Source organism: Lonchura striata, chromosome 19, assembly GCF_046129695.1.
Source record: "Lonchura striata isolate bLonStr1 chromosome 19, bLonStr1.mat, whole genome shotgun sequence".
NCBI classification, from domain to species: Eukaryota; Metazoa; Chordata; class Aves; order Passeriformes; family Estrildidae; genus Lonchura; species Lonchura striata.
The window spans coordinates 11788220-11804082 of record NC_134621.1 but is presented as its reverse complement, the minus strand read 5'-3'; the positions used below and the strand labels follow the sequence as shown (position 1 = coordinate 11804082).

At 58.0% G+C, this 15863-nt stretch overlaps 1 protein-coding gene across 1 annotated transcript in view; it reads right to left on the bottom strand.

Moving 5' to 3' along the window:
• DNAH17 (dynein axonemal heavy chain 17) overlaps window positions 1–14799 on the bottom strand; it is a 32735-nt gene extending 17936 nt beyond the window's left edge. Inside the window, exons 1-40 of the mRNA XM_021534087.3 lie at window positions 14455–14799; window positions 13567–13760; window positions 13095–13287; window positions 12904–13003; window positions 12741–12826; window positions 12517–12642; window positions 12125–12280; window positions 11964–12047; window positions 11471–11638; window positions 11092–11208; window positions 10707–10975; window positions 10397–10592; window positions 10132–10278; window positions 9792–9900; window positions 9548–9651; window positions 9305–9445; window positions 9036–9179; window positions 8681–8863; window positions 8329–8583; window positions 8055–8224; window positions 7593–7815; window positions 7397–7513; window positions 7192–7278; window positions 6810–6962; window positions 6218–6466; window positions 5860–5982; window positions 5286–5633; window positions 5115–5206; window positions 4859–4985; window positions 4487–4639; window positions 3973–4098; window positions 3745–3852; window positions 3494–3625; window positions 3049–3209; window positions 2806–2962; window positions 2433–2537; window positions 1850–2007; window positions 1218–1356; window positions 471–698; window positions 181–318 (exon numbers count right to left, since the gene is read on the bottom strand). Of these exons, the coding sequence (XP_021389762.2) occupies window positions 181–318; window positions 471–698; window positions 1218–1356; window positions 1850–2007; window positions 2433–2537; window positions 2806–2962; window positions 3049–3209; window positions 3494–3625; window positions 3745–3852; window positions 3973–4098; window positions 4487–4639; window positions 4859–4985; window positions 5115–5206; window positions 5286–5633; window positions 5860–5982; window positions 6218–6466; window positions 6810–6962; window positions 7192–7278; window positions 7397–7513; window positions 7593–7815; window positions 8055–8224; window positions 8329–8583; window positions 8681–8863; window positions 9036–9179; window positions 9305–9445; window positions 9548–9651; window positions 9792–9900; window positions 10132–10278; window positions 10397–10592; window positions 10707–10975; window positions 11092–11208; window positions 11471–11638; window positions 11964–12047; window positions 12125–12280; window positions 12517–12642; window positions 12741–12826; window positions 12904–13003; window positions 13095–13287; window positions 13567–13760; window positions 14455–14799 (6411 nt within the window). The remainder of the gene's footprint in view (window positions 1–180; window positions 319–470; window positions 699–1217; window positions 1357–1849; window positions 2008–2432; window positions 2538–2805; window positions 2963–3048; window positions 3210–3493; window positions 3626–3744; window positions 3853–3972; window positions 4099–4486; window positions 4640–4858; window positions 4986–5114; window positions 5207–5285; window positions 5634–5859; window positions 5983–6217; window positions 6467–6809; window positions 6963–7191; window positions 7279–7396; window positions 7514–7592; window positions 7816–8054; window positions 8225–8328; window positions 8584–8680; window positions 8864–9035; window positions 9180–9304; window positions 9446–9547; window positions 9652–9791; window positions 9901–10131; window positions 10279–10396; window positions 10593–10706; window positions 10976–11091; window positions 11209–11470; window positions 11639–11963; window positions 12048–12124; window positions 12281–12516; window positions 12643–12740; window positions 12827–12903; window positions 13004–13094; window positions 13288–13566; window positions 13761–14454) is intronic.
• Between the last annotated feature and the right edge of the window lie 1064 nt (window positions 14800–15863).

Below are 15863 nucleotides of genomic sequence, written 5' to 3'. Positions count from 1 at the left end.
TGGCACATACAGTGCCTGAGGGCCTGGCATGGCCATGGCTGCACTGCTGACCTCTGCCCAAACACTGCTCTGGCATGGCTGGGGTCTGCACGGCCCTCACCAAGAAGCCATGGGAGGCCATGGGATATGCTTGGCCGAGGTCAGGAGGGCCCCATGTCCTCAGGATGGTTTGGCCCCTACCTGGGACTTGCCACAGCCGGCGTTGCCGACGACGAAGACGGAGTGTCGCACTTGGAGCAGCTCCTCCAGCTGTACCACCTTCAGCACAAAATTCTCCTCTGCCTGCAGCTTCAGCTCCAGCACGGACTCACGGATGACCTGGGAGGGAGAGCAGACACTAACCACCAGCAGCCTTGGAAAGGCCCTGGAGATGAGCCGGCCGCACCCAGAAGCACTGAATAGACCATCAGCCTCTGGATCCTGCCAGGACTGGGACATCTCTGGCGATGGTGCCGTGCTTGGGCTTGCACCTTCTCAAAGTTGAGGTCCCTCTTCCTGGGAACGTCCAGTGCTGGAAACAAGTCTCCAATCAGGCCCAAGAACACAGGCAAGTCATCTGTCACGATCTTGGGGATATTGAAGTCTCGTAAAGCTCTCATCAGCACCTGGTCCTCTGCAGAGCCGGGGTCCCCCCTCTTTAAGGAGCCTGCCACCACCAGCACGGACTTGATGGCCCGGAGCCCCCAGTCGTAGTGATCCTATGGCAGGAAGCAGAGAATCACCATTGCACTTTGGTGAGGGATAACTGCTTCAAACAGCACTGCAGAGGAACACCCTGTCCATCCGTCCCAGCCAGGTCATCCACATGGCCCCCACTGGGCTGAACCTAAACTGAGCTTATCTACAGGAGAAGCCTCCGTCAGTCATGGGGGTGGTTTGGAACTGGGAATCTGACTTCCTGCTTGGAGGCATGTTTATAGTGTAAATCACCTCTCTTGAGATGAACAATATCTGAATGCTCTCACCTTAACTGGCCTAATTCAAATTCTAATTCCATGCTATTCTACTTTTGGGCTTCTTAATTCCTTCCTTAAGGCTGAAAGGTGCCATATGATGCAGAAGTGGATCTTGTCCATACATAGACCTGAGCTGCGCAGAACTGTCACTCCGTGTGTCACCGCCAGCAATCCCACGAACCATGTGTCAGGTTTGATGATCAAGTGAACTCTTTCCTCTCCCAGCCAGCACTGTGGTAGATTCTTAATATTCTTAATTACCTGTTTCGACAGCAGCTCTTTGCAGAGCGTGTAGAGAGTGATGAACTTTCTTGCCAGGAGCCTGGCATCGAGAAATCCCTCTGCCACAAGCATGATTTCGCAGATCAGTTCAAAATCGGGGACCACCATAGCGCAGGGTCTAGAGAGAAGCAGCTGCACTTGTCAGGGCTGTCCTTACCCTCCCACAGCTCCCAGGGTTTGTCCCCAAGTTTGCAGTGTAACAAACAGTCAGCTGCTGCAGTTAGACCTGCTGGGGTCTCCTGCCCAGACTCCTTCTCCAAGCAGGGCTCATGTCCCACCAGACTGGGGCACACCAGCCCTTCTGCAGACACAGGTTCAATTTCACCAAGGACAGTGTCCCACAGCATTGCTGTCCCTCCCCTTCCAGTGCTTCACCACCTTTTGTCAGCTCTCTATGGGATTTTAGTTGAGGGTGGCAACCCACCTAAGCACACTCTCCCCTTGCTGAGCAGCCCAGCTCACCCCGCCTGGCCACCTCTGGGGAGTGACAGGGCTGTCCCATGGTGCCAAGGGCTCCCTCACACCAGGGCCACAACCCTTGGCTTAGGGTGTTAGGGATGCGGCACAGGAGTGCCAACACGGAGGGAAGCGCTACAGTGACACCGACCCACCTGAACAGAGCTTTTAGATTCTCAGGCAGCTCTGTGCGCCCGGCATAACCAGGGTTCATGGTGATGAAGATCCCAACCGATGGGACCAGGGAGATGGTCTCCCCAAGGAAATTGAATCTTTTCTTCTTGGCACGGATTGCATCCTGAATACATTTTACCTGCCAGGTGAGCAGAGGTGTTGGCTCCCTGCCCAATGCTCTGCCTGGCCCTGACTGCTCCCCAAGGTGAGCCTGAGGGTTTGACTGTGCCAGGGAAAATATTGAGATCTTGCTGAAGCCACAGCAGCAGGAGAGCTGGCCTTAAACCAGCTCCTTCCTAATCACCCCAACTCCCTGTCCCAGGTGATGGCAGAGCAAGGGATGACAGAGCCAGGATGGACACAGCTGGACTGTGCGATTTAACTGTGCCCAAATGCCCTTCACTGCTGTGCTTCCACCCCCCACCCTGTGTCCAAATAGGACATAGTGGAGAGAACAGCGGCAAACTGTCCTGCGAGACAGGTTTAACTGGGGAAGCATGCAGGCCATGAAATGGGAAGTCTCTTTGGCACACAGTGCCACTGTGTTGTGGGGACAGCACTCACCTGCACCGCAATGACAGACAGGACCTCCACCAAAATGCGATTGAACTCGTCAAAGCAGCCCCAGGCACCTGTCTGGGCAAGTCCTTTGTAGATGTTCCCACAGGACTGAAGAGAAACAGAGCAAAAGGATGGGGCTCAGGCACTGCGATCCCTCATGGCAGCTGCAGTGGGGGATTTGGTGACAAAACTCAAGTGCTGAGAGTTGCTCGTGCCTTACAGACTGTGCTCTTCCCTAGGGAAATTCCCCACAGTCATAAAACCCCCCCTGCCAAGGTGCCCCTGGGCTCCCACAGACTCAAACACAGGATCCTCTTGTCTTGGACACCCCATGGTTCTCGCCTCGGTGCCACCATCCTGTTGCCCCGTGCCCTACCTTGTAGTCCATCTGCTCGGAGCAGTTGAACACATAGACCATAATGCCCACGGCCCGGCCCAGGTCCTTGGTGGTCTCCGTCTTCCCAGTGCCTGCAGGGCCAGCGGGGGCCCCCCCCATGTAGAGGTGGAGGGACTGTGTCAGGGTGATGTAGCACCTGTGGAGGGAGGCGCCCGGGCTGAGCAGGGCCGTGGCACGGCCGCAGTGCCGGGGCAGTGGCGGGGTGGGGAACGGAGCCCGCACCTGTCGGTCAGGGGGGTGATGACCAGCCGGGGGGTGTTCCCCAGGTACTCGTAAGCATACAGGAGCTGAGCGTCGCAGATGTTGGCGAAGCAGTGCTTCTCCCCATCATCCCAGCGGTGCCGCAGCTGGGACTGCCAGGCAAATGCCTGGGAGGTCTCCACCTGTGGAGCAGCTGGCTGTGGAGGCAGGTGGGCACTGGCACTGCCCACCCTGGCCTGCTGGGACATGACACACCCTGCCTCGGGACCGTTCGCCACCTCCCAGCACTCCCAGTGGGTAAAGGGGTCCCAGGGCCGTGCTGGGGTGCGTGAGGACCATAATTCCTCACAGCCCAGTCCACACCCGCCAACAGAGGTGCCCACCCGAAAGTAATGGAATGACAGGAAATCTGTGCTTCAAAGTTCTGAGGGATGCTGCAGCAAAAATTCCCTCTGGTACCAAATACCTTTGTTTGGATCATTTTGGCCACAACGTCCCTTGCATGGACATCAATAGTACAGATTGTCATGATCTTCATTCTGTCTCCAGCACTCAGGTTCCCAAGGAGCAGGGAAATCAGGGCATTCAGCCGAGAGATCTGGGGAAGGACAGAAATTAGGGCATAGAGATGATGCCCTCATTTGCCCACCTCTCGATGACCCCTGGCCTGGCAGAGAGGCTTGGTCTGGCTCCAGGTCAGGTGCAGAAAATGCCAACCTGCTTTTTGTTATAATCCTTCAGGGCATTCTCGTAGCCTTTCTCCAGACTCGCAAAAGCAACACCAACCTCTGAGGTCCAGGCAATCTGGGTGCACGTGAGAGCAACCTGCAGCAAACCATGGGGACAACACGTCATAAAGAGGAACCTGGCTCAGGGTGGGCACCTGTGCCTCCCAGGGCTCCTGGCTCCTCCTCCTGTCCCTCTCAGAGCCAGCTCAGCACCCACCTGTGCTGGGTAGTCAAACACCCACTCCTCCCGCGGCTTGTCCTCGTAGGTGGCCAGGGCCTGGGGGATGAGGTTTCGCAGGGTCGAGCGCATGCGCTCCAGCAGCCGGTTCAGCCAAACCTCCACCTGGAGGGTCACATCCAGCAGAGCTGAGGGAGTGGTTCCAGCCCATCCAGGCTGCACAAACCTCTCCCTGCTCATCGCAATTCACCGCACAGAGAGCCCGGGGCCGGTCCTGGAGGGCACATCCTACGGGATGTGATGAGGGGTGGTCTGAGGGCAAACAGACGAGGGGTAACCACCCTGCAGCCCTTGAGGAGCTGAGCAGGTTCACATGACTGTGCTGCTCTGTACCTACAATGCAGGTGCCATTTCTGGGACTTTTGGCCAAAAATCTTGTAATTGCATTTTTATACTCCTGCCAGGCTGTTACAGCACAACCAGCAAAAGTCTCATCCCCATCCTCAATCTGCCCACCGCCTCAGCCTCAGAGTCTCCACAAAGCTCAGCTGACCTGGCCAGACAGGTCACAGTCTGCATTGAAGTGCACGTACTCCCCGTCCCGGCTGAACATGCCGTGGGCCACCTTCTGAGGCTTTTTGTCTGAGCCCTCCTGGAACTTCAGCTTGGCCAAACTGTCGAACAGCTTCGTCAAGTGCCGGGACACCTGAGAGTAGAGGCACAGCCACTGTCAGGACCCCTGTCACGTGTCAAGGGGTGATCAGCAATTGGATCTACCCCTCAGTGCTCCCTGGGCACTGCAACCCCAGGAAGGCAGATCAGGGATGATGTTCTGCCCGTAAGAGTGAAAAATGTTCTAAAACTGCTCAAACAAGTGCACAGAAATGGCACAGGACTCAGCCCCATGCTCACACGTAGCCTATACCTCAAGGGGCTCGGTCCCCTTTGATAAAATATCCAGTAGGTCTGCAGAGGAGACAAAATAGAACCGGGGAAAAGCCAGTCTTTTGGTCTCAAGGTATTCAGCCAAGGCCTTCTCACAGACCGCCAGCCTGGCAGAAAACAGAAAAGCCTGCATTAATGCCCATATTTCAGTTCTACCCTGTCTTGCTGACACTTTGGAGGAATCAACGCCTTCTTTTGGCCTCCCAAATGCTTCACCAGGATCACTTGATCCTTACCTCTCCTGCAGCGCTTCCAGCTTGGTCTGCAGCCCGGGCTTGTTGGTGCATTCAATCACGTTGGGAGTTTGTACTGCATCAGCCATTAGATCCTGAAGAGGAAAAACACTTCAGCCAACCCAAAGTGGCAGAGAGCTGCAGGGAAAAGGAGCGGGGGAATGGTCTTCTCACTCGGAAATCCTCATCAATGGTGTCGAATTTCTTCGAGTCCTCTGGCAGTTGACTTCGTGTGTCTTCAGATGCTATGAAGATTGTTTCCAGGTGACTCCACTTCCTCTGTACCTCAAACCAGGTGTTGATAACAGTGTCAGTGGTTGATAGCTTCTCCTGCCAGTCCTGTGCCCTCTGAAGGAAGAAGGCTCGGTACTTGGAGGCCAACACGTTCTGCAGCTGCATTTGGTTGTCCTCCAGCGTCTCAATGAGCACCTCATCCATCTTGAGCAGTGGGAGCTGGGTCCTGCTGTGGGGCTCATACTCAAACTCCATTGCTGCCCAAGTAGTGTCCAGAGCATTCAAGACCTGCAGATGGGGCACGAGGATGAGCTGGATGCTGTGGTGCTGGGCCCAACCCCTGTGGGGAAGCAGGGGGACAGAGGAGCACCAGCTCCAGGCAGGGGCTCCACAAGTTCTGTGTGCTCCCTGTGGACTCCAGCCCCAGGAACCAGAACACAAGGCCTTGACAGCCACAGAGTCACATTGGCACAGGGGTCTCAGCAAAGCAGGGGAGGAGCTGAGCCCCATTTACCTTCTCCATCCCAGCCTCCTTTGTTGCTTTGTCCACAATGCCGCGAACCTCCTCCTCGAACTTGTGTAGGTTCAGCTGCAGCAGATCCGCAAGGGTGGTATCCTCGGACATGGTGAATTGCACCTGGAGCAGAAACAGTGTGGTTGGGCCATGGACTCCCCTCCACAGAGAGGCAGTCCAGCGGCTCACCCAGACCAGCTCATTAACACCCACTTTTAGAGACCCTACACAAATATTTGCATGTGGCCAGATTTAAACTAATGGCACTCTTCCCTTGCAGGGTGTGGATCTTGGGAGCCTCCTGGGCCAGGGGCTGGAGCCTCCTGGGCCAGGGATGGGCAGGAGGACTTGGGAGCACCTTGGTTGTCTGCACAAGCTCCTGCCAGTGCCGGTCCCTGATGGCTGGGTTCTGCAGCTCGCTCACGGCGCGCAGGGATGTCATCATGTTCTTCATGCTGCTGTCCAGCCCCGTGAACGCGTCCCAGCTCTTCACCTCCTTATCCAAACTCCGGATGTCTTTAGCAAATTTCTTGCACTCAATATCCATATCCTCAACATTAAGCTCTGCCCACTTGGTTGTCTTCCAGGTGGCGATGCTCAGGTTCACCTGGACCCAGGATACATTTTCACATGTGATTAGCAGAAGCATTCCTGCCTGGGAAGAGGAGCAGCATACCCAGTGCCCACAAACCCTGTGTGCCCACCAGGGCCCCACTCATACACATGCCATGAGAGCAGACCTGCTGTAAGTGTAACAACCTGCCCCATGTCTCATCCTTCCTCTGATGGCAATGAGCTCTCTGAGAAGCTGCAACCTTTGGCTGGCAATGGCCAGCTGGCACCAGGTGCCTGTGTTGTGTGCCCATGCCAGCCAAGAGCAGCCTGCTGTCCAGCCCTTGCCTGGATGCAGCGTTGGGCACTGTGCCCTGCTCCCAGAGCACAGCACATACCAGGGTGACCATGTCCCAGAGGTCCTTCAGCAGGCGCAGCTCCTTGCGACACGTTTTAAGCTGTTTGTAGTCTGGGACCGACACCTCAAACAGTGCAGCTGAGGTGGCCAGGGCTTCCATTTCCTTCTCCAGGGCCACAATGCTCTTATTTTGCTGGATGGAGGAAAGGAAAAGGTATCAGCCAGGGACTGTGTGCCAGGGACATGTCTCTATTCCAGCAGGGGCTCCGTCCCTGCTGCAGGGCCAGACCCTCCCTGTCAACCTGGGAGCTGGAGCTGGAGCCAGAGCTGGAGTGGCTGCCCCTCCCTGGCATCCAGTGTCAGGGGTGGCCAGGAAGTGCCAGTGGGGACAGCAGTGGCCCCGGTATCCTCCCTTTCCTTACCCTGTCCAGTGACTTGTAGGGTTCTGATTCTGTGTACGAGAAAGGGGCTTTTCCCTGGAAACTCTCCCAGAAAGCGAGCTGCTGGACCTGTGTGGGAGCATGGGCCTCATAGGGGCAGCCAGGATCCGGCATTTGGGAAGAGCAGCAAAGTCTTCCCAAAGCTGCCGAGGAGCTGCCTCCCCGCCCGTAGCCCCCAGGCAGGCACCTCGAATTCCTGGCACTTGTTGCGGAGGATGGCGGCCTCGGTGGCTTGCAGGGGCGTTGCATTGTCCGCCACCCGCAGGCACAGCTTCTTGTTGTTGTCCCAGCTCTCTGGCAGCTTCTGCAGTGGACACCATGTGGGGTCACCAGCCTGGCCCCAGTAAGCCCCTGCCCAGCCCTCCACACCCTAAGCAGCCCACCTGGAGCAGCAGGTGGATCTCCTCTGGGATCTTGTCCCCGTAAGTCTTGAGCAGTGCAACTGTTTCCTTCAAGGGCTCAAACATGCCGTCAGTCATCTCCTGCCTCTCTCTGACCTTTGCCAGGTGCCCCATCACTGCCACCAGTCTTTCGTAGTCTCCCTCCTCCAGAGGCTGACTCAAGCCGGCAGTGGACTCTTTGATAAAATTCTGCAGCTCCTGGAGACTGAGAGGACAATGGTGTTCACCAGGTATCCTTGGGGCTTGGGGCTCACTCTGCAGGCCATGACCCCCCAGAAACTCACCCCTGAAGGTGCCTGGAACTTTCACCTGGAACCTGCACTTCCAGGGCTGTCTCCCTGGGTCAGCCCTGCCCTGGCACACAGTGGTGCCTGTGCCACAGCTTAGCCGGGCTTCAGTCAGTGGGAGCACCTCATCCCTACACCATGGCTGACCAGGCCTTACCTGCTGGTGACGTGGTGTGCGAGGTACTGCCGGAGCACCAGGCTATGGCCCTTGATGGCACACAGCAACGCCTTCTTGAAGGGGCGGCAGTCACTCTGCAGCCACCCCCCAAACACCCTGGTTTCCTCAAACTCCAGCACCTCTTCATGCAGTGCCTCGAGCACGTCGATCTGGGAACAAGAATAGGTCACAGTTGGTGGCTGGCACCTCTCCAGGCACCCAGTCCTCTAGGGCACCCAAGCACCCGGCACATCTCGAGACACCCATTCCACACCTTCTGTTGAAAGAGCATGAGGGGTGGTATCCCAGGTGCCAAGGGCTTCTCTGGCAGTGGCTCTGTCTCACCCTCTTCAGGGGCACTGCCCAAGGTGAGGAAGGACTGCAGGAACTCCTCGGGGGTCTCCTTCCACAGGTGGGAGTGCTCCTCAAAGCTGGCGCTGAATTCTTCACCTTCTGCCATGGCACTGACCACCAGCGACATCAGCTTCTCCTGCATCATCGTGAGGTCTGGCTGCTCCTCCAGCGCCATCTGAAGGGACAGGCAGAGATCAGGGACTGGTTGGGGACAACGGCCACCCTCACCCGCTTCCTGCTGAGCTGGGAGCTGCTGCCTGTGATGGACTCACCTTGTAACTGACTGCCCCCTCCAGCAGCCGTGGCATGGAGGCTGCCACCGCCTCTGTGTCTGCGAGCAGCCCCTCCACCAGCACCAAGAAGCTGTCGCCGGCCCCCACCTCCAAGGAGGGCTGGTACTGCACCCGGCCCTCGGACAGCTCCATGCGCACTTCAAACAGCGGGGACACCTGGGCCTGAAATAGGTCAGAGCCTGGTGTGGGGCTCCATGTCCCACAGCCCCACAGCCCTGCAAGCTGCAGGGAGCATGGGGAGAGTCACGTTTGACCACTGACCAAGCTGGCAGTGAGCACCAGGACACACCGAGCCCAGCACCAGAACACCCACTGCCAGAACACCGACACCTACGTCAGGGTCCATGTTGGTGAGCAGCAGCTGCAGGGATTTGTGAATGAGTCTGCAGAGCCCATCCAACACGATTTTGTCTATGTATCCCACATAGTTCTGCCATATCCGTGAGGACACGTCAGCCTTAAACATATCTGCGTTCTCCTGCCACGAGAAAACCAGGCAGTGTTTGTCAGTGAGCATCCAGCAAAGGCATCGGCTCCTGACGCTGCTTCAAGTCCTTCCTCATGCCCCTGTGAGCCATTCAGTGCTCCAGGGCCATCTCTCACCTTCATCATCTCCTGGATCTTCTTGCCTGTGCTCTCGATGACAGCACGGTGCTGAGCTAAGGCATTTTCTTTCCCATCGAGGTCCAGGAGCGCAGTTTCCTTGTTGTCCTTTCTTCCAAACAAGGGAGTGGCTGAGCAGACCTGCAGGGAGGAGAGAACAGGGCTGCTCTCTTGAGCCAGGAAAGGACAGTCCTGGCTAGATGTGTCCCAGAAAGATGCTTGTGAAGTGCCACCAAACATTACCTCCATCAGCTGGGTGATGTTCTGTAGGTTCAGCTTCACTCTCTGGACCCGTCTCTGCAGGTCATGCAGGGTCTCCCTCATCTCCTGGATGTATTCCATGACACCTGGGAGGGAAATGGGCACACGAGCACGTTGTGGAGACACCCCCAGGGCAGTGGGAGGTCAATTGGTGCTGGGGACCAAGAACCCACAAAATGCACAAGGACAATCCGCAGCCTTAGATGGCCAAGGTGGGGGTTTCTACCTTCATGGCTCCAGAACAGAGACTTCTCAGCACTGGCCAGACGGACGTCCAGGGCCTCCTGCTCCCTTGCCAGTAGTGGCTGCTCCACTGGCATCAGCAGCTGCTTCACCTGAGCCAACACATCCACAGGTGAGTGCTTCACCTGGGCCAACACGTCCTCGGTGAGCACCGGGGAACAGGGTCCCCACCCCACCAACACAGTGGTGGGGGGTAGCAGCCACGGCTTGGCTTAGCCACAGGCAGGGACCTGAGGTGCCAGTGATGCGCCTGTGGTACCCAACCCCCCCAGTCCCTTTCAGCCTGGAAAAAACGGCTGGGTTGTCTCCCCTTCAGAACCTGCCTCATTGTACCAGCCCACGATGAGCTCCAAGTTGTCCCCTATCTTTTGGAAAGTCTCATTTTGGGCAAAGAGGCTCTCAGCATTGCTTGGGATGTCCTGCTGCTGCTGGATGTGCAGGTACTTCACCTCCCGCAGGACGGCAGAGAGCTGCGAGACACCACAGCCGGGAGGGCTGGTTAGCAGCACCTCTGCAGAGGGGTCAGCCCCACGACCGCGGGCTCAGCCCAGGTGAGGCGCTGCTGGTGTTGCCCGTGCCAGCACCGACCTCTCTGCTGAAGTTCACGCTGAGGAGGCCGGACTCGGGGTCCCTCTGGAGCAGGGGCTGCTCCAGGCTGAAGTGGCAGTCCTGGCCAGGCCCACTCGCCCATTCCTCGTAGATCCTCTTGCTGTAACGTTGCAGCAGCCCCATCATTTCCTCGTACTTCCCGGACACCAGCTCAGCCTCAGCACCCACCATAGCACTGTCAGAGCCACAAGAAAGCTGCTGCAGCAGGGCATGGGAGGGGACCTGCTCCAGGCTGGATCCTGCCCCACTGCTGCCCTGTGTCCCCCTGGGACAGGGGACCTGCACCTACGGGTGGTTGATGGCCAGCAAGTCCTTGCGTGGCCCCTCCAGCCGCTGCTGCAGCTCCAGAGCCCACTTCAGCTGCCCAGCCACGGGTGGCATGTTCTTGTGGATGGCTGGGGCCCCACCGGGGGGTGGGGGGGACACAAACCGGGTGTCATACAGCGCCTTGACGCTCTCCAGTTCTGCCTCAAACATTCCCAGCAGGGCCAAGTAGCAGGAGGAAGCCTCAGCCCTGATCAGGGGTCGCTCCAACACGGAGGCAAACATGTGCACCAGCTGCAGGAGAGAGAGGCAGGCACTGGTTCCTGCACCCTGGAGCAGTCCCAGGACGGGCGAGACCCCCAGGTCCTGTGGGAGCCATGTGCCAAGCTGCTGAGCTGAGGCACAGGTACCTTCACGGCAGCTGGCAGGCGGTTACAGTCATCAAAACCCTGGCAGAAGATCGCAGCCAGCTGCCTGTTTGCATCCTCAACCTTCTTCTGGAACTCTGCAAAGTCTCTGTTCCATTGCTGCCATTGAGAGCAAAACGGTTTAAAGTGGCACAGTCCCTTGTGCCTCCTTCTTAGATCCTTCAGGAAGGATCTGAACCCGGAGGATCCAGAGCCCCATGCCCTGCTCCAGAGCCAGCCCTGTGCTGCTGTGGGGCAGTCCCATCAGTCCCATGTGACCCTCTGCAGCATATTCTCACAAGAGATTTTTTTCTTTTCACTTGGCCAATGTTAATACCTCCATTCCAGCATCCATTACATTTCCACTCCAGCACCTGCTCACCTCTTCATCGGGATCCAAGGGATCATATTTGCATTCAGCAAAAGCCTTGGTGGCTTCACAGATCTCCTCAGAGATCTGCAACACCCAGGTCCCGAGGAAGTTCCCTCGCACCCCTCCCAGCACCGTCTTCTCCAGCCTCTGGAAGTCGATGGCTGCCTGGAACAGCTCCTGGCAAGCAAAAACCTGCTTGTACCTGGCTTGCCCTGTCCCAGGCTGCAGGTGGAGGAGCTGCACCTGCATCCTGCCAGCTCAGCATTCCTGAGGAGCAGCCCCACAGGGGTGGCCTGGCTAGGGTGTGCCCATCCTGCCATGGGGGCTCGGGGTTTTGGGGGAACCTGTGCTGGGAATGGCACCACTGAACTCCCAGTGGTGTCCCACTGTGTGCCCCAGCCCGCCCCAGGCTGCATCCGAGCTCCCCCTGTGCCACTCCCTCCCCAGGGCAGGGAAGGACTGACTGAGGCTGGCACTGTGCCCTGAAATGCTGTGCTCTCACCTTGATGTCCTTGAGTCTGTGCAAGAAGGCATCCATCCTCCCAAAGATCTGTGTGGGGGGAAACTGCCAGAGCTCTGGCTGCTCCTGGAAGGGCAGAGGGGCTGTAAGTCTGGTGCTAGTGTGCAGGGGGTCAGAGGTTCCTGCATCATCCCTGCACCCACTGGGAAGAATGTGGACGTTAGGTCAGAGCAGTAAGTGCTGTAGGACTGGAAGAACTTCTCTGTGGTGGCGATGGCTTGTTTGAGTCCCTCCAGGGTCTCCTGGGGTTCTCCTTGCAGCCCCTTCAGCATGTCTTCCGGGTTCAGGAATTTATAGGTCTGGGACAGACACAGGCAGGGTCTGCTGTCAGGAGGACGTGGAGGCTCCTCCTGTCCCCTTCACCCTCACAGACCTGCTGGTGGTTGCAGGCAGCCCATGCCTGCCCCAGACTCCCCCCAGCCCTGTGGAAGGCTCTGCTGTTCCCTTGTCTAGGGCGTCTCTGCATCATTGCATCTGCCCCAGAGAGATGACTGGAGGGGACAGGGGTGGGTCAGTGCTGGCCACGGGGCTGTACCAGGCTGATGAAGAAGTTGCAGGTCTCCTGCAGGATACGGGCTATGTGGGCAGGTGAGTGGTAGTACACACAGTGACCCCGGAGCAGGCAGACAGTGCAGAGCACCTTGGGCACGAAGGGCCGCAGCTGTGGGAGCAGAGCCTCGTCAGTGAGGGGGGATGTGTCCCCCCAAAGCCTCTGGGGCTCTGCTGCTCTTCCTGGTTATTTTGCCACACATCACTCACCTGGGAGTAGTCCATTTGCTCCATCTCCTCTAGCAGCCCCTGCAGCTGTTGCAGGTGGAGGTTGACATCCTTTGCTTCCTCCAGACCTAAGACATGGAGAAAGTCCATGCTGGGATGAGGACACCTGGTTGGAGGCAGCCACCACCATGTCATGGGAGCTCACCACCACTGACGGCCCTGAACATGTTCTGCAGCGATGGGCAGTAGCAGCTGTCAGCCTTCTCCAGTGTCTTGGCCAGCACTGTCACTTGGGGGGAGAGCAGCTGCCAGGGAAGAGGGGTCAGGATCAGCACGGGCAGCTCAGCATGGGGGGCTCAGCATGAGCACATGTGGCCACAATGGGTGAGACAGTACCTGCTCACTGATGCACTCCAAGCTGGTCACCCTGGTCTGCCAGAAATCAAACTCGACCCTGGGCAGTGGGTGCAACCCCTCCAGCAGTTGCTGCGCTGGGTCCTGGCTAAAGATCTCTTCAACCTGCTGGAACCACTCGATGACCACGGTCTCGATGGAGTGCAGCACTGTACCATCTATGGGCCCCACCAGGCTGAAAGGCAGAGGGGTTATGCCTCTTGGGGGCCCTGCACTGCCCAGGGGAACCCCAAACAGCCCTAGGGAAGCCCATCACTCCTGCTTGTGGCCATCTCTGCTGCTGCAGATACCTGGCATGAACCCCTCAAACCTTGTCTGCTGCAGGGGATGGCTGTGCCCAGGGCTGTGCAGGGACTGAGCCAGTGACCCCGCTCCCGTCCCTCCCCGAGTGATTGATGCTGTCCTGGGCCCCTGCCAGGCTTTTCTAGCACCAAATGGTGCCAGCAACACCCACCAGTCCAGGGCGGCGCCTGTGTCCTCCCAGCTGACCACGTGCTCGGGCAGTGGGAGCAGTGGCTTTCCCTGGATCTTCCCAGTCATCACGAACATCTTGTTCTGCAGCTGGTGAGTGTGGCGCACGACATCCTCCACCACAATCCCGGGCCAGCCCACCCCCTCATCCTGGCTCAGGAGCAGAGGGGACACAACCTGCAAGACAGGGCTAGGTCAGGCACTTGCTCATGACCTCCTGTACAGGGCAGTGGGCATTTCCCTCTCGCTGCCGACTGAAGCACAGTCTCAGTGCAGTCACAGCTCTGTTGGCCACAGATGGGTTTTGCTGGTATTTATCAGTGTGACCAAAAGGCCCTTTGCTCTGATTTCCAGCTCTCATGGCCTGGGAAGTGCTGGAAGTGGCACAGTGAATGCATCTAGCAATCAGAGGCTGGCACATGAGCAAAGGCCCCCAGCAGTGAGGGGGAATAGTGGGGACTCCTGGAGCTGATGCAGCTTTTGGGTGCTCTGGACTGGCAGTGGGAATATTTATGGGAAGTTTGAGAGAAATACACTTAGACATTTCCCAGCTGCAGGGTAAAGTAAGTGGGCATTATTATGTGTTTCTAAAATTGCAGGAAGTGATCCAGCTGGGGCCAGAAGAAAACTGGGTTGGTGACCTTCACCCAGCTCTTGTCCTTGTGGGGCTTGTTCAGCATAGGATGAGAGACACTGCAAGGTCAGGGCGAGGACCTGGGACATGTTTTCTTGTGTGAATTTTAGTTTATTTTGGAACCTACCTGGAAATTTGGCTAGAGCAGCCCACAGCCGGGGTCCCAGCACAGCACTGTGCCCAAGGAGCTCAGCTCACCCTGCTTGCCCCAAGCCTGTGCTTGCATGGGCAACCCACCTCCAGCAGCACCGTGATGAGCTGCTCCACGGGTGAGGGGCTGATGTCTCCCACCAGCAGACCACTCCGACAGTTCTCCCCAGTGATGTTCTCCCCCTTCCTCTTCACGCAGTAGAATCCCTTGCCCTTTAGGGCAGGTGGGAAGCAGGTAGTGGGCAGGAGCTGGCCAGCAGGGTTCAGCCCCAGCACCAGCTCCAGCATTTCTGGCTGCTTGAAGAACTTGTCCAGCATGACTGAAGTCTCCTCGCTGGCCACAAACTTGGCCCACTTGTCCGGCCGTACACGCAGCAGCGCTGTGGCCAAGCTCTCGAGGAGGACTAAGCGCTCGTCCTGTGGAGCTGACATTGTGCCAGCACCGGGCTCCCTGCAGCTCCCCAGCACCTGCGAAAACCCCACTCAGCCAGGGCTGTGCAGACCCCACACCCTGACCTCCTGACACTGCCCATGCCACCCATCCACGGCCGTCAGCCTTCCCTCTGCACATGCAGCATTAGGGGAAGCTGCCAGTCCCATCCCTGTCTGGGCCCAGTGACCTCAAGCCTACCCCATCACCACCCAGCCCTATTGCCCCCTGACCTGCCCATCCCTGACCGGCCCTATCACTGCCCTGGCTCACCCCAATCTTACCTGGCCCTACTGATTCCTGTCGCACTCCTCCAGGCACTGTCTGCACCCACCTGACACCGCCAGCAGTTCAACCGACCCTCTGCCCCAACCGACCCTGGCACCAGCCCAACGGGCACCAGCCCAACGGGCACCAGCCCAACGGCAGGGCTGCCTTTCCCCCTGCACCCCCCACTGCCCCATCCCTCAGCAAGGGCTGTTTGCCCACCCTGGCCAGACTCAGGCTGCAGTGCCAACGGCTGCCCCATCCAAGGCACAGGATGGGCAGGGATTGCAGCGGGGAATGCTTGGGCAGATACCCCCATGGCACAAGTGCGTGTGACTGGATAACCCCCCTCCAACCCTGATGGCACTCACACAGCTGGCACAGGCTTGGCACTCCCAGCTTGCCCTCAGCCCCAACTTGACTTTGATCCCTGGTACCAGCTGGGTACAAATCCCCCAGCCCCAGTGCAGAACACAGTACTCGAGGTATCCCACTGTCCCCAGTCCTCCACAGTGCCCTGATGCCGTGAGTGACCACAGCCCTGCCCAGCCAAGCTTGGTGCCCTCAGCAGGGTGCAGGACCAAGAGTTGTCCCAGCCTGGAACAGGCACCCTGTGTTCTGCAGTGAAGTACCCCAGACACTGTCCTGGTGGCCAGGGGCAGCTGTGAAGGCACAAGGCTCACAAACACCCCCAGCACATCACAACCTCGGACTGGGAGGAGAATGAGCCCAGTCCAAGGCTAGGCACAGGGCAAGCGCTGACACTGGCAGGGGACTCCTGCCTACCCCAAGCTGCACA